At 45.8% G+C, this 25,573-nt stretch overlaps 1 protein-coding gene across 1 annotated transcript in view; it reads right to left on the reverse strand.

The window, feature by feature from the left end:
- The window catches only part of LOC128353041 (uncharacterized), a 35,838-nt gene extending 12,229 nt beyond the window's left edge, over nucleotides 1–23,609 (reverse strand). Inside the window, exons 1-15 of the mRNA XM_053313710.1 lie at nucleotides 23,573–23,609; nucleotides 23,233–23,272; nucleotides 15,110–15,180; nucleotides 13,695–13,869; nucleotides 12,259–12,400; nucleotides 11,431–11,549; nucleotides 10,784–10,933; nucleotides 10,413–10,555; nucleotides 9,633–9,732; nucleotides 7,826–7,959; nucleotides 4,898–5,023; nucleotides 4,651–4,768; nucleotides 2,819–2,953; nucleotides 1,396–1,569; nucleotides 372–524 (exon numbers count right to left, since the gene is read on the reverse strand). Of these exons, the coding sequence (XP_053169685.1) occupies nucleotides 372–524; nucleotides 1,396–1,569; nucleotides 2,819–2,953; nucleotides 4,651–4,768; nucleotides 4,898–5,023; nucleotides 7,826–7,959; nucleotides 9,633–9,732; nucleotides 10,413–10,555; nucleotides 10,784–10,933; nucleotides 11,431–11,549; nucleotides 12,259–12,400; nucleotides 13,695–13,869; nucleotides 15,110–15,180; nucleotides 23,233–23,256 (1,764 nt within the window). The 5' untranslated portion in view covers nucleotides 23,257–23,272; nucleotides 23,573–23,609. The remainder of the gene's footprint in view (nucleotides 1–371; nucleotides 525–1,395; nucleotides 1,570–2,818; nucleotides 2,954–4,650; nucleotides 4,769–4,897; nucleotides 5,024–7,825; nucleotides 7,960–9,632; nucleotides 9,733–10,412; nucleotides 10,556–10,783; nucleotides 10,934–11,430; nucleotides 11,550–12,258; nucleotides 12,401–13,694; nucleotides 13,870–15,109; nucleotides 15,181–23,232; nucleotides 23,273–23,572) is intronic.
- Nucleotides 23,610–25,573: the final 1,964 nt, after the last annotated feature.

Below are 25,573 nucleotides of genomic sequence, written 5' to 3' on the forward strand. Positions count from 1 at the left end.
AGGTGTCCATAACACCTTGTCCAAAAACCACCTTTGCCTGTGGAAAGAAACAAGCATGACACTGGAGGGTAGCGTGCTCCTAGTTACTTCTACAGTATGTACTCTTACAGCTCAATCCCATGAAGAATTCAGCACACCAACGCTGACCAGTCCCAATGGACTTAGGTGGCCTAATATTTATATAATATTTCTATATGTTGTTCTTGGCAAGGCCATAAATAAGCAGTGGTGGTGAAGAAGTTAGTCAAGAATGGGCACGTAGGACAATGAACCCACAGAGGTTCATCAGCCTTGGGAGGAGAAACTGCACATGAGGATCCTGAGGACAATTCCTGCCTCCCCCTACAGAAGCTGTGCTGGTGGGAACTGACCTCAGCCACCTCATCCTCATCCTCCAAGTGAATCAAAACATTCACAAGCTCATACAGGCCTTCCTCAGGTATACATGGAGGCCATTGCTCCCCAAACCTGGCCCGAAGCATCCCAAGATGTTCAATGGCTGCTGCTCGAACCATGGCTTTCTCCTACAGATGGGAAACAGAAGGGAATTATCATCAGCAGTTGCCTCTTTTCAATTTTCCTAGAGCTATGTCAAAATTCACCCATTTCAATGCTGCATTCACCAATACTCTCACTTCATTGTATTTCTTGAGCCAACTTTCAGGGACAACATGAATGGGATATGGGAGTTGCATTTGTAAATAAAGCAGGAACCAATATTGAAAAGTGATTCAATTATAAACCTCTGCTTGCTGTGATCCTCTGGAGAGGCCCAGCTTGGCTTTCATTTCCCACCAGAAGTTAACTTGGCTTCTTTGAGAAGTAGGGCCTTCTCTTTGGTGGAGCCTTCCTTGTAGAACCTCTTCCCAACAGAGGCCTGCATTTCAGAAAGCTGACCAATGCCTTTTTGTTTTCCACCAAGCGTTTGGGGCCTGCTGGTTGGATTGGTTATGCACTGGCTTAACTAATGCCCTGATTTTCATTCAAGCAACTGAGAGCAGCTAACATGTGGGTCCCCCTGACACTCTGCCATCCAGACAGCTTAGAAGACTAGACCTGCTGGAGTAGAATTGCATCAGGAATGCTCAGGCCACTTGCTACTTTTTCCCAGGACTTCTGAGCTGGATTTTGTTTTATAATTTCTATCATTTTCTCATTGGTAAGTGTTGGCCAATGTTATGGAATGGATTTTAGCAGTAATTCTGGAAACACGTTTAAATGGTTCCATGACTGAGTGTTGTTCTTCTTAGCTAGTTGCCTTGAGGGCCTATGGTGAGACAAATGGGACAGGGATTTAAATCAATAGTCTGAAGAAAGACCACACACACAACTGCCAGGAACCAGGGAAGAGGGGCTTGCACACATTTGGCTGCCTTGCAAACGCAAAATACTCACGTGGGCAATGTAGCCACAGTAGACGGATGCCAGCTTCCTCATATAGGCCTCTCCTCTCTCTCCACTGACACTGTGGAGGGCAATTTCCACCAGCATCATTAGCTCGGGAATGACATCTGGCTTGCATGCCATTCCCAGTGAGCTTAAGAGAGCCACCGATATAGTCCAAGGGTCCTAGTCAAAAGAGATGGCTCCGTTAAGGACTCTTGAGATCCAGCAGTTTCTCCGTTTCCGCACCTCGACAGCTGCTAGAAATGGCTACAGATCCTTTGCTGAGGGTGATGTTCCCACAGTGTCTCCCACAATGTAAGTAAATAGAATGAAGCTGCCTTCTACTGAGTGACATGTTTGTCTGTCTGTCTAGCCTAGTACTGTCTACTGGCTGGCAGTTCCTCTCCAAGCTTTGATTCTTTTCCAGTAGAGCTACAGTACGTACATTTCTTTGAACTGGAGACAGCAGGACTTGAACCTGGGGCCTTGCTGAACGGTGGCCCTTAAGGTTTCAATGGTATCACCACCAACCCCCTTCCACCAAACATACAGCTTCTTGCCAGATGGAGCTGGATACACATGGCCATTGAGGTTATCAAAACAGCTCGTCCAAAAGAAATATTGCTCCTGACTGCCAAACAAGCAAATGGAGGAAACTACAGTATCATGTGTGTCAATCTCCCACTGCCTCCCTTCTAGAGCACAACATTCCCACCAACGGCCTTCACAGCTACAGGAAAGCATTATGCTGGAAGCATCATTAAAGTACATCAGGGTTGAAAAATGCAGCGTCACCTAAGTGAACCTGTGGGTGCTTTCCCTCTTTGGATGTGTTAGAACTCAACCATACCCAGACCCTGATAAGCCCCGCTCTGGAGAGGACATAGATCAGGACCTTGCTGTTAACTCCTTAGACTGGAGATCCCAAAGAGTCAACAGGTCCTGAGGGACAGCCGGAGCCTGCCTTCCTTTGGTGACACATAGCCCACTGGGGTTGAGATGTCAAGGGATCAAATGATCCTCAACTGGAGCCTTGCCCCAGTTCCAGATCTCCAGTCACCACCCTGGGACCTCAGGAATAGCAGCAACAAGGCCAGGTTAGAAGCCCTCAACCAGTGATGAATCATCTGTGAAGCTTCCTGAAGCCTCTGTTCCCACATTCCCACTTGGGAGGAAGAGGCAATTACTTGTACTTGCCATGGATCAGGACCCAGCTGAGATCCATGAAGGGGCAGAGCAGCCAACTTCTATCAATACTCGACAGTCTCTGCCTGTAGAATCTCTGCTGGTGCAAAAGCTCCACGCAGTAGTTCCTCAATGAACTACTTTATCCTCCGGACTGATTTCCCTACGTCTCTCCGGGGTCAGGGTTGCTCAGTCTCTTCCCCCCCCCCCCCCCGGCACCTGCTCTAGTTCTCTGGGTCTCACTTACCACTTCTGAATTGAACAGAAGAGCGATCCCCTGGAGGCTTAGCTTCTGTACTTGAGCGTTGTCATGGCCAAGACAGTTGAAGATGAAATCCACCGTCTCCTGGTTGGCCTCCACGATGTGCTGGTTTATGAACAGCTGAAGAGCCCAAAGAAGACAAAACCCACAAGTGACTAGGTGGTAGAAAGGAAGATTAAGTACAATTTGTTCTTCTCTGCTGCGCACTTTGCAAAGAGAGGGTTCCAGTTTCGTACACCATACAAAGTTCCATAGGGCATAGCTATACCACACTATAGCTACATTGTTGAAGCAGTATTCCCTCTGCCCCCAGGAAGACTGGAAACTATTTCTGCAAGGCAGGACAGAGATCGCTAACCTTTCCAACACCCTCGCCAAACTGTAGCCCTGAACAGTTGTGGGAAGAAACCATGCCGGTTACATTAGTTGATATTATTATTTATTATTATTATTTATTATTTGTTTACACAGTCAGACAGATGTTATTGACTGGTTTGTTTTATCCAGACATCGAGTCCTTCCCAAGGACCTGGGATGGCTGAATTTTATTGTCAGTGTTGTTGCTGTTGTTATAGATGTTGTCATAGAATATAGGCTGTTCCCAGTAAAGTTGCTTTTTGTAATTGGCTGATGGTGATTTCTGTGGCCCCTATGGTGTTGAGATGCTCTTCAAGGTGTTTTGGAATTGCACCTAGGGCGCCAATTACCACTGGGATTATTTTAGTCTTTTTCTGCCACAGCCTTTCTATTATTATTATTATTATTATTATTATTATTATTATTATTATTATTTCAATTCACACAAAGTGATAATAAATAAATAAGATGGATCCCTGTCCCCAAAGGGCTCACAATCTAAAAAGACACCTAAGACAGACACCAGCAACTGTCACTGGAGGTACTGTGCTGGAGGTGGATAGGGCCAGTTACTCTCCCCTTGCTAAATAAAGAGAATCACCACGTTAAAAGGTGCCTCTTTGCCAAGTTAGCAGGAATTAATTAGCAGGGATATAATTGATAGAGGTTTAAAGTGGAGATACTGTGTGCCTTGAGACACCTTGCAAATCTCTTTCCAGCTCACCAAAGCAAGGACTTCAGAGGTTCTGGCTACTTCCCCATTCACTCTCAACACATGTCCATATGAGCCACATTATTACAACAAAGGCTGTCCAAGTGGCAAATCCAAGTGTCCTCCCTCATAGTCACACAGCGTGCATCTTGTGGCACCCAGAATTTGCTGCCTCAAGCCGTGGCCTTACTCTGCCTAAAAGGTGGTTCAGGAGACTTGAAGGAGACTAGGCTCAGGAGACTTCAGCCTAGTCTCTTGGATCCAGATCCAACTCTCTGGTCCCTCAGTATGTCTTAAATAAGTACCTGCCTAAATGGAGGCCAGCTATGCTTCAGCATCTTGAGTTACCACAGTAGCTGTGATACAAAAAATGACTGGCCATGCAGACAAGCTCTTCATTCACACAGCTAGTTGTGCAGAGGTACCATGTGGGCAACAGAAGTCAGACAGATGGTTATCCTGTGGGCTCATTTGCTTCTTTCAGGCTACCCCTCTCCCCCGCTAGCTTCTCTCCAGAGCCTGAAATTCCTGGGGATGTTTTTTTACTGACCCCTAGAGGGAGTATTTCTACATTAACCCTCATAGTCAGCATCTCCAGAAAGCAGTCATAGGGATCCTTTATTTATTTATTTATTTATTTATTTATTTATTTATTTATTTATTTATCTAACATATTTTATACCACCATAACTTACGTCTATTTAGTTCTATCTGTCAATACATTCCCTAGAACTTCAGTCCCTCTCACCTCAAGGTAGATGTCCAGTGCTATTTCAGGCAGGCGAGTTGTTTGTTTGCCTTCAAAAATATCACCAATATAGTGTACCAGGGCTGGGGTTGACCACGAACCTTTAGCGATGAGTATGCTGCAGTGTGAAACCAGAGCTCATGAATGAGGGAAAAGGCACAAGTGTCAGCAGCACAAGAAAAGCTCTTGCACGCCCAGGTCCCGCTCATCTCTCCCCATTGGGAAACCACAGTGTTCTTCGTCTTACCTCACCAAAATGGATAGTCCGTGGCTGAAGCCTTCTGGCCTGCCAAAGTGGTCCAGGTATTCCCTCAGACTCTCCTCCTCTATGTCAACAGTCCTAAGGAGGAGGTGCAGAGTTTCCAGGCTCTCACTAGAAGCAAGGCAAGGCCAGCATTACCAGGAGAGATCAGAGCTACACACTCAGAGTTATTGGAGTGCCACTGAAAGGACCCCTTCTATTTAAAAAGGTTGGGAACCTCTGGCCTAACAAATGTACCCCTTCTGTTGCAAACCTACAGCTCAGCTACCACATAGAGATTTTGAGTGTGTCTGTGCACACAAGTCAATATTACAGTCATGAGAGAGTCTACTCCGCTCACTCTCTTACATCCAGACTAAGTTAGTCATGAGTATTTCCACTGAAATTAAGAGGACAAGTAAACTTCAATAAGTAAAACAAGGACAAGTAAGCTTGTCCCATTGGAGAGACTGTGGAGAGCCTGTCTCATAACTAACATTTCAGTGTGTGCGCACATATATACATAAAAACATGAATTGTGTTTTTAATAAACATAAAATCATAATTACGTTAAAAAATGTCAGTGAGGACGTGTCAGCTGGGGAACAAATCATGCATCTGCAGCAGGGAAGCAGAAGTACCCTAGTGGTACTACTAGTAGTATCCCTTTTGGGGAAACCCAGTGTTGGAAAACCTTATCGTTTGAGCAGTATAGGGTCAGAGACGTCTATTCAACCTAGTCTTGATCGAGAGGTATGGTTTTTTGTTTGGATGGAGAGGGCTGGCCTGGGTTCAGTTCCCAAAGAAGCCCATGTTCTGGAGGAAAGGGAGGGTGTTCTAGCTCTGTGGCAGAGCACATCCTTTGCAAGCGTGATGGCCCAGCTTCAGCCTCTGGTGTCCACCGTTAAAAGGTTGGCAGCACTGTGAGACAGCCCCTTTCTTGAGGCCCTGGAGTGTCGCTGACAATACTGAGCTAGAACGACCAATGGCTGACTCCGTTTAAGGTAGCAGCAGCAACAACAACAACAGTACTACCAGCAGCAGCCCTTTGCTCTGTACTGTTGGAGACGCAGATTCAGTGGCATCGCCTGTGTGCACCTTCTCTCCTAGTGACCACTAGGGCCATGAGGAGTAGAGATAGCGAGGAAGAATCTTCAATCTTCCTTTTTCATTGTTTCTCCCTCTGCTCCAGCAGTTTTCGAATGGGAGACAGATACGCTTCCTCTCTCTACTCTGCACCATGGAGACAGAAAGCTCAGGGACACAGGCATTTCTCTCCAAGTATGTAACTTCCCAAATCAATCTCACTCGCTTTTGAACCTGAAACGTCTGTCTCAATACTCCTGAATTGGCTTACTCTTCTCACACACACATGCTCTGCTAAAACGGGAGTGAACTAAACCTCTCCCCTCCAACATATGCATACAAAAGTACTATGACAGAGGGCAGGGAGCACAGAAGTAGGCAATCCCCCCACTTCAGTATGGTTATATAGGAAAAGCTTGATTCTGCAGAAGGTTCCTAATGTATATAGTACATTCCACTCCCATCCACATGTACGCAACGTTCATGGGATTCACCGAGTGAAAAGAGGCAACGGACGTCCCTTTGACCCACTCAGGGCCTTCCCACTTGGCCCCCATCCCATCCCAGCCCCTGATCCCAAGATCCCAAAATCCTTCTGTGTGTGAAGCACACACCTTCTTTCTCCTAGACTGGGATGCAGGCCAAGTTTTCTTTCACCCTCTACTCCTAAGCAGCAGCAGCAGGAAGTCAGGCAGAACTTTCCCTTATGTTCTGCAGCTGCCCATTCCTGTGTGTGAGCCAAGACAAGGCCAAGGCCAAGGCCAATGGGAGTGAGCACACGAGATTCACAAAGAGAGGGCACTGCTGAGGTTGTGCCCACTTGGTAGGAGGGTCTTTATCTCTGTCTGTCCCGTGTGGGAACAACGAGTCCGTGAGAGAGCAGAGCTTGCACTGCAGGCCCCTTTGCCCTTGCTCCATTCAAAAGCTGACCCTTGTTGTTAAAGTAATTGCCCCAGAGCTGTCAAGAATGCCAAGACATGTACCAGGTGCATGAGTGTCAGGGGAGAAGACTTCAGTGGTTTTGTCTTGGGATCCTTGCCTGGAGATACACTCTAGATCCACAGGGAGCAGAACCATGGTGAAAGAATGACTTGTGGGTGCGTGAAGACTCAAGAACACAACCCGCTGGATGGCAGAGGGCTTTCATCATAGCATCCCTACTTTGAGGTGCTGCCTTGTTTCCCTTTTTAAACATGTATTTTTAATTTATTTATTTTTTTGTTAAATTACATATTACAAAGTAGAACAAGTTGGGGTGCTAACTGAGCCCCACGGCCTGAGAAGTTATCCCATCCACGCTGTGGAGAACGCACGGTGGAGAGAGATGTTGTCCGCATTCTGGTACAGGCCCCTTTTCTACAGCAACTTGCTAAAACCAAGATTGCTGGGAAGTACGGCCACTTGCAGTGATCCCTAAGGGAGAAAGATCTACACTTGTGCACCGATCAAGAATCCTCCCATGGAGACATTTCTACCTGGCCCCCAAAGCAGCAAGCATCCTGTGCCCTCATTTTGTCATGAGTAGTGTCTCAAGGCCAAAGGGAAATGATTTATTCCACTCACACTTTGGCTTAGGGGACTAACTTGGACGACTAGCCTTTAATCTTTAACTCTAGGTATCATTATTTGCTCCCCCCTATATGTCTGTTCAAACTGCCAGTTATCATAACTTTCCCCAGATGCTCCTAAAAGACCTGTGTAGAAAAAACTATCTTGTGACCACAAGTAAACCCCAAGAGTTGATCCTTCTTATTGCTAGGGCTCAGGCACAGTTGGCACCTACAAGGGGAGCACGTCTGGCTGAAAGGAGGAGGAATTCTGCCCTCCATTCCTCAATGCACTACTCACATCACACCCCGATTCTCCTCCAGCCGTTCATAGATCTGTTGCAGCAGGGCAAGTAAGAGGTGTGGAAACCTCTCCTTCACAGCTTGCTTGTCACTAGACTTAAGGAATAAGAAAAGGACCCGGACTGCACGAGTCTAAGAGAAAAGGGGAAAGAGAGGAAATGTACTTTTGCATCTTCTTGGAACAGGATGCCATCATGCACTGGAGAGTGAGACTCTGCAAGGATGGCCAACAGTCTTTCCTAAAGCCAGGGAAGCCTCTCTCTGCAACCAGCTTCTGAGGGCTCCTTTGCTCTTTCCTGCCCACAAGTTGGATTACATAGGAACATAGGAAGCTGCCATATACCGAGTCAGACCATTGGTCTATCTAGCTCAGTATTGTCTTCACAGACTGGCAGTGGCTTCTCCAAGGTTGCAGGCAGGAATCCCTCTCAGCCCTATCTTGGAGAAGCCAGGGAGGGAACTTGAAACCTTCTGCTCTTCCCCGAGCAGCTCCATCCCATGAGGGGAATAATAGCTTACAGTGCTCACACGTCTAGTCTCCCATTCATATGCAACCAGGGCGGACCCTGTTTAGTTAAGAGGACAAGTCATGCTTGCTACCACAAGACCAGCTCTCCTCTCCAACAGGGAAAGTGTTGGCCAAGCCCTTTTTCTGACTGAGGTAGACAATCCAGATGGCCCTCTTCCCATTAATTCACATGGGCCACAGTCCATTGGAAAGTTTCCCTCCCAGGCCCCAGGGACACGAATGGGTGTGTGAGAACAAAGTAATGGTCTTTATCACAGTTCCCCTTCATCTTAATGCGAGTTGTACCGAATTCACCAGAGAGCCGGACGCAGTGGGTCAGAGGGGTCTGCAGTTCTCACACAGCCACTCTTCAAAATCTGCCACTTGGGGAGGCCGCCTCATTTTGCCTCTTGGTAGTGTCACTTCTCCATCGGAGAGCCACTAACATGTTACTGTCAGGAGTCCAGGTCAAGAGCAGAAGCAGCATGGAGAAGCCCGGGCCAGTGAGTGCTTGTCATTAGCTCCTTCTCTCCCAGCCTTTAAGGAGAAATTAAAGACCACTCTTTTGATTCAGGCTTTTGTCCGATGAGATGCTGCCTGCTCTCTTCTTAAATTGTAATGGTGTTTGCTCTCTAGATAGGTTGTTTTCTTTGAAAGTTTACTATTGTTTTTATCTTGTTGTTAACCACCCTGGGGTCTTAGGATGCAGGGCAGTATAAAAATCCAAATAAATTCGCACTTTGTAAGGAAGCCATCAAGGGTCTGAGGAAACATGCCTTTCAGTACTTTGAAACAGGTTTGCTCCTGTGTTTTTCTCTTCTCAACTACCTTGACCAAGGCAAAAAGGCAACAACTTGGCCCATTAACTCCACCCTGTTCTCCCTGCATATGAAATCACCTCGGATTCCTCCCTTCCATACTCACAGCATCCCACTCGCATGGAACAATAGTTCGCCCTTTTGTTTTTTAAATGAAAGCTGACATTTTTTCAGGGTGGCTTTTTTGTTGTGTGAATCTTGCCAATTTCTGTGGAACACAGGAAGCTGCCTGACACAGTATTATATGTACTGTATATAATACTGCTCAGTCTGGTCTACACAGACTGGCAGTGGCTTCTCGAGGCTTGCAGGCAGGAGTCTCTCTCAGTCCGATCTGGGAGATGCTGCCAGGGAGGGGACTTTTAATCTTCCGCCTGCAAGCATGTAGCTTCTCTCTGCTTGTGAAATGGCAGGATACATGCAGCTCAGGTTATGCAAATGAGGAGCAGGGGACCCGAAGGCGGTTTCCACTTCCTTACCGCAACTCTGCTGCACTCCGGCATCCATTTTGCCACCTCAACAAGTATCTGGCTGTGGTCAGCAGCATTGAATATTGCCTGCCAGTACTCCTGGCACTTGCTGCAAATGGAAAGACAGGAGAAGCAGTCAAACCCCACAGACCAGGCATGTTCAGCTTCTACACTGGGGGGAGCACTTTCTTCTCCAGACAGTCGCCCAGGCTCATGCGCTGACCCTCTACCAGGTCACCACGCTCCATAGCTTTGTGGTGCAAGATTCACAGTTGTGGAGCACATGCTATCAAGCAGCGCACTACACACACGTGTATCTATCACATCCCTGCTAGTTCACAACGAAAAAGAGAGTTGTCAAAGTTACAGTGCAGTAGAAATATCTGTATTTCTTACCAATCGGAAAGAAAAAATATGTTCTTTATGTGACACTGGGGCCAAATGCTTAACCATACCTTGATCACTACTATTCCCATATTCTGCTCTTCAACAAAAGTTCTCAAAGCGGTTTGAAAAGTTTGGAAGGACTTCCAGGGGCCAGGCAAGACTCTCCCAGGGACCCAGCCCAGCCTGTGAGCCCCATATCACCACCCCAGCCTTAGACCGCCCCCAGTTTCCATGTACTGTAGGCAGGCCAGCAAGGAGAACAAAGGGGCACAACTGATGCATCTGCTGGGAAGCACACCCTGGGTTGCATCAGCAGCAGGGGGAAAGGTGCTCTTTGGGGAAGCCCCACAGATCCCCAAGGGGGGTCACCCAAATTAGTACAAGCTCCAGCATGTTCCATACCTGAAAGGGTGTTTGAGGAGGTATAGCACCACCTCCTCAAGATGATCTACTGCCAAGATGGGGAAGGCTAGCAAGGCTACGTCTTGACCATGTGGGACTCTGTCCTTCAGCCGGATGAACAAGTGGTCCAGAAGTTCCTCCAACTGTCAGGTAAGAAGAGGGTTATTCATAAGGCACTAGGAAGCAAGGCTGGCTCAAGGGCTTTCACTGTCCTAGGCAGGGTGGATGCAAAGGCATCACAAAGTTCTCTACTTTAACACTTTAGAAGACCAAGTTTAATGCCATCAACCATGCGGAGGATCAGGTTCATGCAACCCAGAGGCATAAGACTGATTGACATCCTTCCCGGGGGGCTCCTCACGGCTCCTTACCCACATTGACTTGCCGCTGAACTGCTTTATGACCTCGCACAGCAGGTGGAATACGTTTAGGAGGTCAAATGAGCCTTCAGTGGTCAGATCCCCTCCCAAGAAATGCATGACCTCCAGGAGCTGCTCGGAGGAGAGGAATCCACCGAAGACCTGAAACAAAACACAACACCTGTGAATAACATGCATTGTCTGCCATTTGCCCATGTGGGCAGGCTGGAAGACTGTCTAAAAGAGCAAAGGAAGTGATGGAACAAAGGAAGAGACACTGTCTTGGAATAGCAGGACTGTTTTATATTAATACAGAACAAAGGGATCTAATACACAATACTATGAATACAACATGCTATAAGTACGAAGCCATGCTAATGTGCAAAACATATCATACACATACAATTGAACTACGGGTATATTATTTCCATTTCAACATGTATGGTTTTGTCAAGTCCCATTCACAGACGCGTCTGACCCAACATGGCCATTCTTGCTTCCAGGAGATAGCATGTCACAGCTGTAGCTTTCAGCCAGCCTCCTGGACTGTCCCTGTCCTCAGAAAAAGAGAGTGTGGTGGCTTTTAAGGAGGATGTGGGACTCAGAGACACACTCAAATGGATTCAAGAAGCCCTCTGACTCATATAATGATAACTCACCATTGCAAGGTTGTAGCAGTTTCCGCTGAAGAAAGAAGGGTTGGGTTCTCTAGTTGGTCCCAGGGCAGAGAGAGCTCGTTTTACCAGGTCTTTGCCCCAAGGTGTATACATCAGCCTCTCTGCAATGGAAAGGAATAGGGATGGGAGCTCACTCATTCCATCCTAGGTTGGACAGCACCACTTCCTAGCAACCTCCCTCCCTCAGTCCTGCCATTGCTTGACCCTCTCTGGGTGGAGGAAGCAGAGTGGTCTGCTTTGGATTCACACACGATTGCCCTCCTAGGTGGACCCAGCATGCAAAGCCTGGCAGCGATCTGACACAGAGCCTGGTGCGATCAGGCCAGAGATGGAGTCACAGCAGAACCTGGAATCCATTTACTGTCTTTTCAGGCCCACATGTTTGTCACCAAACAGAATGCGGTTCTGTTTGGAGCAGGCCTTATGGCTTCAGCTGCCAAGAGGACAGTAGAAGTTCTGCTCCTGTGCTCTCCAAAGCAGCCTGGTACACAGGAATGAGCACGTGTGCAAGATCACCTGCTCTGGATCAAACAGTCATTAAGGGCCCAGCTATGGGGGCAAATATGAGCACTGCTAGCCGTAGCTGTTCCCCACAATAATCAATCCCTGGCTACTTCTGGAACTATCTAGAGAACTCCATTTGGAAACTGCTGTGGCAAGTGAGCCGAAGGAACCTGTATCCCTGCCGGGACCATCCATCTGGCAGTCTCTGAACTTCCTGGGGCTCTGATCCCACCAGGTAATGTTCTGCTTGGGTAATGAAGTTCAGTGATTTTGGCAGGCAGCAGATCTAGTTCCTTTCTGACTTACGTTCTCCACGGCGCAGGATGGGCAGGAGCTCACACAGGACTTCTGCCGCCATCTGCCTGATCTCTCTGTTCTCATCTAAAGCACAGAGGCAAGTCACTGCCACCAGACGTCCAATCAGTTCTTCAGGCAGCTGTCCACATGGCTGAGGAAAGACACAGATTAATAGCTGTTAGGAGAAAAGGACCATCAGCTCCAAGAACGGGACTTTATCCTCCGGGACATTTTGCTCCTCACACGCCACTTCTGACCAGCCTGCAAAACCCATCCGTGTTGCTCATTATTGGGTAATAATCACCTAGTGGGGAAGAGGTGGCTACAGGCTCATTTGCCCTTTGGCCGTGGACACACATCACCATTAAAAGAACCATTTGAATCTCTGGTGCCAGCAGTGAATGGCAGTGACAGTCAAGAGAAATTCACTGTCCAGTCTACCCTGTTTGTCTTTTTTAATTTGTGGATTGTGACCCACAACGGAGTCACAGCCCCATTGCCCATGTGTGTTGCAGGAGCAGCAGCATCACTACTTCTTCTTCTTTAAGTTCTTTTTAAAGAAGAAGAGAAGTACACAAAGAAAGAGACTGACAGGAATTAAAGTGGGTCCCCTGTGGATGTTTTGGGATAAAAGAGGGTCAGTTTGTTCCGGGGGTGGTGGTCTTATTTTGGGGGGAGTTGTGTGATGTCACCTGATTTAGAAGAAGACTGACTTCAGCCTCCTATATGTATGCATGGAGCCTGATTCTATTCATGTGTATTCAGATGTCAATCTTGCTGAGCTCAATAGGTCTTCCACCTAGGCTAGATCCTGGGAATAGGATTGCAGCCCTAGACAGGGCTGTGGAAAAATTGTTTAAAAAAAATGATTAGGAAGAGTGAGATTTTGCAGCTGCTCAAACAGTGGTGAGAAAAATTCCCCCACATGCTTTAGACAGAGGAAGTGGTATGAAGGATGAGGAGGTTCAAAAGAAGTTTTATTTCATGAACAATAAAGCTTTGGTGATCTGGCTTTGTGTTCTGAGGCAAAGGCAGAATTTGGGACATGGCATTCTGTCTCTAGCTGTGATGTGCATACAAGGATAACACAGGGGGATCGCTGGAGAGCTGCTATCAGGTCTAAGAATATGCCTTGCAAAGACCCCAGTTCAAATCTCATCTCAACCATGGAGTCACTTGGCTGTTTTGGCAAGCTTCTCTCAGCCTCAGCCCCACTAGCTGCCACCTAGTTATCATAATAGTGGCCGACCTTTGCAGGGTTGTTGCAGAGTCTCCTGAGATCACTTCTGTGAAGTGCACTAAATACTCTAGACATGCTATGTAGGTGCTAAGCATTCTGGTGGCTTATTGCATGCCGGGTGCCTTGTATGATGGGCCTGGGAGGGGAAGCCTTGAGAGGGGCTGGGAGTGCTGTGTTGCCTAAAGGGCTCCACCAAGGAACTCACATCAGCCTTGACCCCTGTGAGGTTCCTGAAGAAGTTCTGGAGAGCCTTCAATTTGATCTCTGGGTCTTCACTCGTCAGGCCGAGGAGGACAGAAGCGAGTTCAATTACGAGCTTTTCCTCGCTCAAACCTTCTGGGAGGATACCGATGGAAAAACTCACGGACTGCTCCAGGTCTCTAAAAAGGAGGAGAGAGAGCAACAGGAGTGGAAAAGAAGCTGTGGTTAACTAACAGCTTCTGGATCCCTCCGTAGAAAAGTCATCTGTGCTGCCCACTTTGTTTTTGCGGGATATGCGGGGAAACATATCCCTTGTCATCGGGTAAGGACTCCACAGGGCCGAGCAGCTAAGATCCACAGCAGCTAACATTTGGGGGTGAGAGTGCTGGACTAGCAACTAAGGCAGCAGTTCCCAACCTGTGGCACTCCAGATGTTGCTGAACTACAACTCCCATCATCCCTAGCTATAATTTATTGTGGCTGGGGATGATGAGAGGAGTTGTTCAGAAACATCTACAGTACCACAGGTTGGGAATCCCTGAACCAAGACATCCCACATCATCCCCAGCAACTTCCAGCTTCTGACAGATACCGGAGCGCAGAATGAGACATCTCTATGCAGTCATCAGGATCCTGTCAGCAGTTGGTAGCAGATATAGCTCATCAGAAGCAAAACTAGGCAGTAGACAAAGAAGTGTCAAGCTTCCAGTGGACATGCTCAGCAAAGGCCAAGCCAAACCAGATGGGCTTTACTTGGTTCCCCTTTGACGGCCTTAGGCAACAGGACTGGTTTAAGCCGACTGCAGCTAGAGGGGACCACAGCATTTTGCAGGGCCTTGTGCTGGGCTGGAGTCTGTGCAGAAAAACAGCAACAGGAGGGGAGAGAGAGACTCAGAAGCCAGAAGAACTCTTGTGAGACAGCAATTTCAGGCAGGCTGGCCCTCTGCCGATACTGGGGGAGGAGGAGCCATGGGGCTGCTGTGAATGACGCCAGCCATGGAGAGTTGAAGGACCTGGCCCTTTCTGCATGCAGAGCAGTGGCTCTGTCCCATATGTTTCCCCTGGACATAGGCAGCTGCCTTGCACTGAGCCAGGTTCGGCTTCACTCCAGATATGCTGTTGAGCTGTGTGCCAGAACACCTCAGGGAGGAAGAGAAGCCCCTCTCTGTCCGTTGCCATATCTGCTGCTGCTGCTGCTGTGCTACCTGATGGGCAAACAGCAGGCTGGGGGAGCGTCCTTCGAGATGTGTGGGCAGATGCCCTCAAAGGACACCTACAGAGAGCAGACAGTGGCTGTCACTCATCCACATGAGTCAGAATGTCCGTTGCTTCACCAGAAGCCACCAACAGTTCAGTTTTAGAAACCCAGCTTCTGGCCTTCTGCCACTGAAGAGGGAAAGGAACCTCAGTGTGCTTTACCTCATAAGAGCAGCCGCCTCTTCGTCTCCCATGCTGCTAGCGGACATGAGGTCCTCATCAAATTCATCAGACTGTGAATGAGAAATGAGAGTCAAGAGACCGGAGGATCAGAACATTAGTTCGCTTTTCCTCCAAGAAGATCAGAGCAAGGGCTTCATGTAGGTTCCTGTGGAGATTGGTAACTGGTTGAAGGACAGGGAGCAAGAGGGTAGGTATAAATGGAGAGTTTTCACAATGGAGGAAAGCAAGAAGTGGGGTCTCCCATGTTGGAAGTGAAGGACTCTGTGCTGCCTCATGCCTCAATGACAGAGGGGGACAGATTAGTGAGTCAGAGGGCTGGAGGGGTCAAGACATTGGTCATTCCTCCTCTCTACTGCTCTGACACTATCCTTTTGATATGTAGATTGCTACTCTCAGGGACTTAGTTACTTCCTGCCTCCCTCCCTTTCTCCTCTTCTCCCTATCACACATGCTTGCCTCCCTCTCTGCACCATGTGTGCTGAGATGCGATAGCATCTCTATGCATCCATCCAGCTAGATAGATAGATTAGAGATTCTATCTCTCCACTTTCGTATCTAGAATGGAGTTCTCCAAATAAGACTTCTTATATTGATTAGAAACTATGAACTGGCTCCAAGTTTCTTTTGCTCTTAGCAAACAGGCATGCCTGGGTAGACTCCGCTGTGTTTTGCCTCTGTGCACTCTGCTGTAATAGAAGGGTATCTCTTAACAGAGAGAATTCCTAACACCCCTGGATTCTGTACTTGGACCAGTGCTTTTTAATTTATTCAAAAATGATCTAGAAGTTGGGGTAAGCAGCAAGGTGGCCAAATTTGCAGACAACACTAAACTATCTAATCTAATCTAATCTAATCTAATCTAATCTAATCTATCTATCTATCTATATCATATTTTTATACCGCCTCATATGTAAATCTAAATTTAAGGTAGCAAAATCCCAAACAATCTCTCCAAACTGGGTGAGTGGGCAACAAAATGGCAAATGCCATTCAACATAAGCAAGTGTAAAGTGATGCACATTGGGGTAAAAAACCCCAAGTTCACAAGTACGCTGATGGGATCTGAGCTGTCGGTGAATGGCCAGGAGATCATGGGCTCGTGGTGGACAGCTTGTTGAAAGTGCCAACTCAGTGCATGGCAGCTGTGAAAAAGGCAAATTCCATGCTAGGGATAATTAGGAAGGGGAATGAAAATTAAAAGGCTAATATAATACCCTAATACTAATAATACTAATAATAATGGAGAGCCAGTGTGGTGTAGTGGTTAGAATGCTGGACTAGGACAGGGGAGACCCGAGTTCAAATCCCCATTCAGCCATAAAACTAGCTGGGTGACTCTGGGCCAGTCATTTCTCTCTTAGCCCAACCTACTTCACAGGGTTGTTGTGAAAAAGAAACTCAAGTATGTAGTACACCGCTCTGGGCTCCTTGGAAAATGTAGTAATAATAATAATAATAATAATAATACATGTTCCCAGTAAAGCTGCTTTTTGTAATTGGCTTATGGCCACAGAAATCACCATCAGCCAATTACAAAAAGCAGCTTTACTGGGAACAGCCTATATTCTGCAACGATATCTATAACAACTGACAATAAAATTCAGCCATCCCAGGTCCTTGGGAAGGACTCGATGTCTGGATAAAACAAACCAGTCAATAACACCTGTCTGACTGTGTAAACAAGAAATAATACATGTTCCAAATTTGGAAAGAGAAGCATCCAGATACAGAAATAACAGAACAAAGGCTAGCAGACCAGAGAAGATTCATAATAAGAAATAAAGTATTCACAGGAGTTGAGCTGGAAGAACTGCAAAGAGCAACACAGGCTCAAGACATGGAAGAAGAATTACCACCAACTGAAACAGTGGCTCAGGCGCAGGTGGTGTTGGAAATAGAGGATGCCAGTGAACTGTTTCAAAATCAAAACCAGGCAACCTCCCCTTTGCCTTCACCTCAAAAACCCAAATGCCGTTTAACAGAAAAGCAACAAGAACTAAAGCTAAAAATAACTGAGCACATGAACCAAACAACCACCAGGGTTCGACTTCCAGCTCTAAAAACAGTTGCCAAAAAACAACTCGCTCAGGTATTAAAAGATGTCAATGCTGCACTTGCAGAAATAACAACTAATAATTTGCAAGAAACAAACCAACTAATGTACAGTGCAGCAACAATAACAACACAAGAGCTCGGATATAAGATTAATGGACCTGTCAAAAAAGAAAGCAGTACAACACCTAAATGTAAGATTAGATTAGAAAATAAAATCTCCAGGCTTAGATCAGATGCTAGTAAATTGAAAGATATGAAAGACAAGAAGCTGAAGAATGAAAACACCAAACAGTATCTGATCCAAAAATACCACCTCAATTCAAGGAAAATTAGAGAAGTCCTGGAAATAATAAAGCAGCAAATAACAGCAGTGTCAAAGAAGATTAGCAGATATGAAGCCAGAACTACACAACACAGGCAGAATCTCCAATTCCAGTCGCATCAGAGATGTTTCTACCAAAGCATAGAAGGAGAAACTGCAAGAAACCTAGAAACACCAAATAAAGAAGAAACAGTGCAATTCTGGGGAAAATTATGGGACAATCCAATAGATTATAATAAAAAAGCAGGCTGGATGAAAGAGGTCAAAAAATGTAACCAACAAATGCAAGATCTAATAATAACACCAGAATTAATAAGTGAAAGAGCAAAGAAAATTAAAAATTGGACTGCGCCAAGCATGAACTGCATGGCTTTTGGCTTAAACACCTAACAAGCCTTCATAAACAACTATCAAAACAGTTCAATCACATTTTGCAAGGAGGTGATATTGAACAATGGCTAACAACTGGGAAAACTCATCTCATAATGAAAGACCCAGCAAAAGGTGCAGTTCCAAGTAATTATAGACCGATAACCTGTCTGCCAACCATGTTCAAATTATTAACTGGAATAATAGCAGATGAAGTGATGCAACACTTATTAACTAACAAACAGCTTCCAGTTGAACAGAAAGGAAATTGCCCAAACACCAGAGGCACAAAAGACCAGCTGTTGATTGACAAAATGATTTTAGAAAATTGCAAGAGAAGATAAACCAATCTAAGTGTTGCATGGATTGACTACAAGAAAGCCTTCGATTCATTGCCTCACACATGGATACTAAAATGTTTAGAAACAACTGGTGTCAGCAAAAACATTCAGATATTTATTTAAAAAGCAATGAGCAGGTGGAGTGCACAGTTAACAATCAATGGCGAGACACTTGGACAGGTTAGCATTAGAAGAGGCATTTTCCAAGGGGACTCACTATCCCCTCTGTTGTTTGTAATCGCCATGACCCCACTTTCACAAATACTAAACAAAACAGGCCTTGGATACCAAACATCTAAAACATCAAGTAAAATCAACCATCTGCTGTACATGGACGATCTGAAGTTGTATGGAAAGTCCCAGTCAGAAATAGAATCATTGCTAAACACTGTCCGTATATTCAGTAGTGATATAGCAATGGAGTTTGAACTAGACAAGTGTGCTGCATTAATAATGAACAGAGGGAAAATAACAAAAATAGAAGGAATAGAACTGCCCAATGGAAGCAAGATCAAGAACCTGGAAGAGAAAGAACCTTACAAATACTTGGGCATTCTCCAGGCTGATAACATCGCACACACTGAAGTTAAAAGAAAAATTGGAAGTGAATACATCAGGAGAGTTAGAAAAATCCTCAAGTCCAAACTCAATGGCGGGAACACCATACAAGCCCTAAACACCTGGGCTATACCTGTTATCAGATACACTGCAAGAATAATAGACTAGACCCAGACAGAGCTAGAGACACTAGATCGTAAGACCAGGAAAATCATGACCATCAATCATGCTCTGCACCCCCGCAGTGATGTCGATAGGCTCTACCTCCCTCGCAGCTCAGGTGGAAAAGGAATGCTGCAAGTCCATCAAACAGTAGAGGAGGAGAAAAGAGGCCTTGAAGAATATATCAAGGACAGTGAAGAAGATGCACTTCAAATGGTCAATAATGCGTAACTATTCAACACCAATGAAAGAAAGCAGGCCAAGAAAGAACAAGTCAAGAACCGAGCAGAAAAATGGAGAAATAAGCCCCTGCATGGTCAATATTTGCACAATATAAGTGGAAAATCAGTCATCACCAAGACCTGGCAACGGCTTAAGAATGGCAACTTGAAGAAAGAAACAGAGGGTTTAATACTGGTTGCACAAGAACAGGCACTAAGAACAAATGCAATAACAGCAAATGTAGAAAAATCCACAACAAACAGCAAGTGCTGCCTTTGTAAAGAAGCAGATGAAACAGTGGACCACCTGATCAGCTGTTGTAAAAAGATCGCACAGACTGACTACAAACAAAGGCATGACAAGGTAGCAGGGATGAGACACTGGAACATCTGCAAAAAATACAAGCTACCTGTAGCCAAGAATTGGTGGGACCATAAAATTGAAAAAGTTGAAGAAAATGAAGATGTAAAAATATTATGGGACTTCCGACTATAAACAAACAAACATCTGCCACACAATACACCAGATATAACTGTAGTTGAGAAGAAAGAAAAACAAGTGAAAATAATCGACATAGCAATACCAGGGGATAGCAGAATAGAAGAAAAAGAAATAGAAAAAATCACCAAATACAAAGATCTACAAATTGAAATTGAAAGGCTGTGGCAGAAAAAGACCAAAATAATCCCAGTGGTAATTGGCGCCCTGGGTGCAGTTCCAAAAGACCTTGAAGAGCACCTCAACATCATAGGGGCCACAGAAATCACCATCAGCCCATTACAAAAAGCAGCTTTACTGGGAACAGCCTATATTCTGCGACGATATCTATAACAATTAACAATAAAATTCTGGCATCCCAGGTCCTTGGGAAGGACTCGATGTCTGGATAAAACAAACCAGTCAATAACACCTGTCTGACTGTGTAAACAAGAAATAATAATACTACAAATCTATGGTGCCGCCACATTTGGATTACGGTGTACAGTTCTGGTCACCATATCTTAAGAAAGACATTGTGTAACTGGAAGAGGTGCAGAAGAGGGCAATCAAGATGATCAGGGGCCTAGAGCACCTTCCTTATGAGGCAAAGCTACAGCATCTAGGGCTTTTTAGTTTGTAAAAGAGGCAACTACAGGGAGACATGATAGAGGTGTATAAAATTATGTCTGGAGTAGAAATAATGGATAGAGAGAAATCTTTCTCCCTCTCTCACAACACTAAAACCAGGGGTCACCATATGAAAGTGATTGTCAAGAAACTTAGGACCAACAAAAGGAAGTACCTTTTCACACAGCGCATAATTAATCGATGGAATTCTCTGCCATAGGATGTGGTGACTGCCAGCAGTCTGGCTGGTTTTAAGATGGGTTTGGATAAATTCATGGAAGACAGGTCTTTCAGTGGCTATTAGTCTGATGGCTATAGGCTACCCTCAGCCTCAGAGTGAAGATGCCTCTACGTACCCGTTGTAGGGGAGCAACAACATGAGACGGGGATGCCCTCAGCTCTTGCCTGTGGGCTTCTCAGGGGCTTCTGGTGGCCCACTGGATGCTAGACTAGATGGGCTTGAGCCTGATCCAGCAGGGGTGTGCTTATGTTCTTAACATACATGGTTCCCCTGCACCACCATTTTAAACTCACAACCATCTTATGAGATAGATTATCTGAGAGATGGTGAGTGGCCCAAATTTTTTATTATTATTATTTATTTATTCAATTTCTATACCGCCCTTCCAAAAATGGCTTAGGGACAGAGAAATAATAAATAAATATGATGGCTCCCTGTCCCCAAAGGGCTCACAGACTAAAAAGAAACATAAGATAGAGACCAGCAACAGTCACTGGAGGTACTGTGCTGGGGGTAGCTAGGGCCAGTTACTCTCCCCCTGCTAAATAAAAGAGAATCACCACGTTAAAAGGTGCCTCTTTGCCAAGATAGCAGGGGTCAAAATCATCCAGTGAGCTTCATGGACACATGGGGATCTGACCTGGTGCCTAGTCTGACACTCTCACCACTATAACACTCCCTCTCCCTTCTTCTCTACAACACCATTGCGGTGCCACTGCCTTGAGTCTTGGACTATCAGAGTCTCCACCCAAGTCCAACATCTGAGGGAGGGCCAAATTAGGGCAGCTTTGCTCCAGCTCAGGGATGTAGCCAACCCGAGGCTCACCAGCTGTGGCTGGACTCCAACTCCCATCATCCCTAGCTTTTGTTCACTATGGCTGGGGTGGGATTAGTCCAACAACATCTGGGGACCCAAGTTTCCCCCCCACCCCCCATCTTCTGGAATTTGGATCCTGCCCTTCTTCCCTGGAACTCAGGAGTGAGTGTGTGTGTGTGTGTGTGTGTGTGTGTGTGTGTGTGTTTGTGTGTGTGATTGATTCTCCCTCCCCACTTGTATCTACACAATAGTCCTGTGAGGTAAGTCAGGCTGAAGAGAATGAACTGCCTAAAGTCACCCAGTCAGTTTCATGGCTACAGTTTGACCAATAACTCCCCTGCCTGTGGCCAAAAGGAAGAGATGATGGAAGCTGTATTGGATTACAAAGGAAGGAAGCCAACCAGAAAAGAAACATATTCAGAACTGGTCCCCTCTTTACAAATTGCAAATAAAGTCTGAGTGCATGTAAGTCTGTACTACGTGTGTGTACTAGTGATGGCTGTGTGTATGACAGTATGTTATTTGGATGAAGAATGTTAAATGTTAAAAATGTAGTATGTTGAAAATCAAACCAGTACTGTGCATTCTTGCTTTGATTTAGTTTTTTCTTACGTCCACCACATGACAGCTTACCAGGCAGACCCGAGTTCAAAATCCCAGTTCAGCTATGAAAGCCACTGTGGGGCTGTGGGCCATGTGCTCATCTCTCAGCCTAACCTAGCACACAGGGTTGTTGTCAGGCCTGACTTGATGGGAATGCAAGAGTGCATTTGCATTGAGCCCTTTGAAGTCCAGGTGAAATCTACCTTATATGTGAATAAAAGAAACAAAGCCCACAAAAGAAGCCCCAATTGCTCTACAAACTTACAAAGCAGCAATTGGCTGGGTTGATTTACACCTTCATTTTTCTATTTACATTTGATGAATAAACAATTAGCAAGATGTAAATCAGCCCAGCCAATTGCTCCTTTAAGTTTAGCATAAGGTAGACTTCAAAGGGATCAATGCAAATATGTTGAGATTGCATTCCCATTAAGCTGGGCCTGCTTATCTATACTCGCACACATTTCGTCTCCTCCCCAGTTCTTGGCCAAAAGCGATGTTCTCCACCTTGCAGACGTTCCTGAAGTGCTGCACTGGAGTTCATCTTCAACTAACGAAACTGGTCCTGCATAGTTCTCTACAGTAGGGGTGTGCACAAAACCCCAGTTTTGGTTGAAGGGCCCCAGTGTGGTTCAAGTCTGGACCAGATTCAGATTGGACTGGGCATGCTCGGTTTTGCACATGTTCAGCTGGAGTTTGAGCCAGTTTGGGGGTTCTAAATGTGGGAAGAAGAAGAAATGGAATGCCTGTGCCTGCATATTGCCAAATCCTAGACAGATCACTACTCTCGGTTTGGTTCCCCCGTGCCTGGACTCTTCATGAAATTCCCACTTAGTGATCTGTGTGACCTGACATTTTTCTGCAAGTCATTCCTTCCTTTTCAGCACAGAAAATGTGGTGGTTTACATGTTGGGTTTAATTTTGCTTTTTAATTTCAGCTTGCAAAAAGAAGGTGATACGCCATGAAGACTCTGGACATTCTGAGATTAATAAAAAGTCTAATTAATTAAAAATGCCAAATTCTTACAGAATCAGACACATCTGAATCAATAGTCGATCTGCAAATTAAATCTGTGATAATGGGAAATAATAGCTGGGCAACCAACTTTATCTGCATTTGTTAAAAGTTAGCAGGTGCCCTTTCCTTTGCAAATGAGGCTGCAGGGAGAATTATTTGTAGAATATTCTAATATTTTAAGGCTCAGTAGGAATTACTTAATTTCCCACCTCATATTCCAACCCCTGAGAATTTGTAGAGAATATTTTGAAGCATATTTGCCCCAAGGCTAGTAAAAATCTACTTACCTCAGTGTATGCACTAGAAGACATATCTCAAGAAAAAACTCTATGAAAGAATTAAAAAAACATGACAACTTACTTTACATTGAAGTAATAATATCTAATATCCAATACCACAAAAGAGGTATTAGGATTTTTAAAGAACAAATGGATATATGCAGACTAGATGTCAAAACAAAGCTAAAGCTATTGTAAGAATATAATAATAGATGTAACAAAATAGGATTTCAGAACAATAACAAATTGTATACAATCTCTATAGAAATGTGAGAACAGAAATATAAGAATTGTAAGCAACAAATGAGAAAATGACAAATATTTCAAACAAGCCAATAAACAAGCTTACAGCCAAGCTAGCACTACTCTCACTTCTAACCCGACGCCACTCCTACAACCCACAGAGCAACCAACTCCCAGCATCCAGCATTTCAGTTCACACAGCCCTTTGTGACACTGAGACTCTCTTTGTGACACTGAGCCTCTCTGGGCCAAAGCACTATGGCAACCAGCACTGAGTCCAGGCCCCCACATTTCTTCAACAGGACTCAGCAGCTGATATTCAGTGATGCTTGGCCAGCACTTCACTTCCACCCTGGTGGCCAAAAGGCCATCACTGATGTAGCCTACTTTCCCTTCAAAAAGCTCAGGGGGGCACACATGGGAATTCATCCTATGTTACCCATCCCACAAACTTATGAGCTAGCTGGTCCTAAGAGGTCATCTTCTGAGCTTCATGCTGAGTGGGGTTTTCACCCCTGGCCTCTCCAGTTCAAGACTCCGATTCACCACAAATTAACTCCAATTCACGTCCCCCTCCCAATGCAGGCCATCACAAACAAACAAAAGAAAGACACGTCAAGCATTTATGGTGTTTGCCGATAGAATTGTGGGCTTGGAGATCTGGCACCACAAGCTGGGTTTTACACAATGTATCAATCATACTGTCTCCGATGTCTGTGTCTGGTCCATCGCCTTCCTCTGCCTCTCCAACAACCTCCCTGACAAATCACTGCTCGTGTCTCTGTCCCTCTGTCAGCACCTTTTGCCCTTAGGCCGGCTGAGGTGTTGTCATGCCTTTTCATTAGGCCTTCGTTCCACTTCTGTCCTCCTTCCCCTCAAGATCTCTGCCCCATATGCTACTTCCCCTCATCTTCTTTTTGTAATGTCTTGATATGACTGTGGGTCCCTTAGGTGTACTCACTTGGTGGATCACCTCGGTAGACTGACTCTCCCCACTAGGGGCAAAAGCAAGCAGGATACCGACCTGCACAAACTACAGGATGACTCTGTGGACACTCACAAGACCAAGGTAGAATAAAATCCTGGACAAACTTCACCCACAGAGATCGGGAGGGAAACCAGCCGTTATCCACTTTCTTAAAGACACAGTACCACATGCCACCCCTTTGCCCCTTGTTGCGAGTCCTTCCGCCAGCCCCCTTGGCCCTTTGCTCACCACCAAACGCTTTGCTTCCCGGCCTCGTTGGACTTCCTTCCACTAAGCTGCTAGTCCTCAAGTTCCCTGCTTCCCCCCCCCACCCCCCCACCCCCGCCAGCTTCGGCCTGCATGTTCAATGCTTTTAAAAAGCTTCCTGCTTGTGGGCTCAAGGAACAGGCTTGCCTGAAAGTACTGCCGTTACTGTGCAGTGAATGCATGTTGAACTCCATGGGGAGAAAAACAGATGCGGCAGGAGTGGAGACACTACCCCATCAGCTGCCCTGTCTGGAAGTGTGGTGTGTGGCTCGAAACAATACCGCTCCATGAAGCACATGCAAGCCTCTGAGGGTGACCTCCCTCATAGGCTTGCAAAACTTTGCTTCACACTGTCCAGGATCACCTCCTTCTTCCTGAAAACCTTCTGGAAGAGCAAAGTGAGCTGGATTAGACTGCCTTGAGTATATGAGAGAAGGGCAGGGAGGGTGGGAGGAAAAACCCTGTATGTTTCGCTCCGTTTTATTGTTTCTGGGAGAGAGTGGGCCTCTGCCCAATTAATCAGCTAATTACAGCAGGATCCCTTCGCCTCAGAGGAAGGATAAACGGGCCAAGAGCACAGGACAGCAGAAGAGGTCACGGTGAGCTGTGCATGGCAAGACTCCTGGGAGAGACTGGATGGACTCCTGAACTCCGTCTCCCTAAGAGGGGACTCAGAGAAAACCTCTCGGACTTGACCCAGCCTTTCTCCAAGAGGAGAGTTTCCTGCCTTTTCTTTCGTATGTGGTAATTCAATTGTGCCACCTAGTGGACAAACTGAAAGCTGCACTTAGCTCATTTGGTGTGTGTTTTGTTTATAAGGGGAATCTTAATGTATTTACTAGCTAACCTTGCACTGAGCCTATGGCATCCCAC

The sequence above is a fragment of the Hemicordylus capensis genome, chromosome 4 (assembly GCF_027244095.1).
Source record: "Hemicordylus capensis ecotype Gifberg chromosome 4, rHemCap1.1.pri, whole genome shotgun sequence".
Classification (NCBI taxonomy): domain Eukaryota; kingdom Metazoa; phylum Chordata; class Lepidosauria; order Squamata; family Cordylidae; genus Hemicordylus; species Hemicordylus capensis.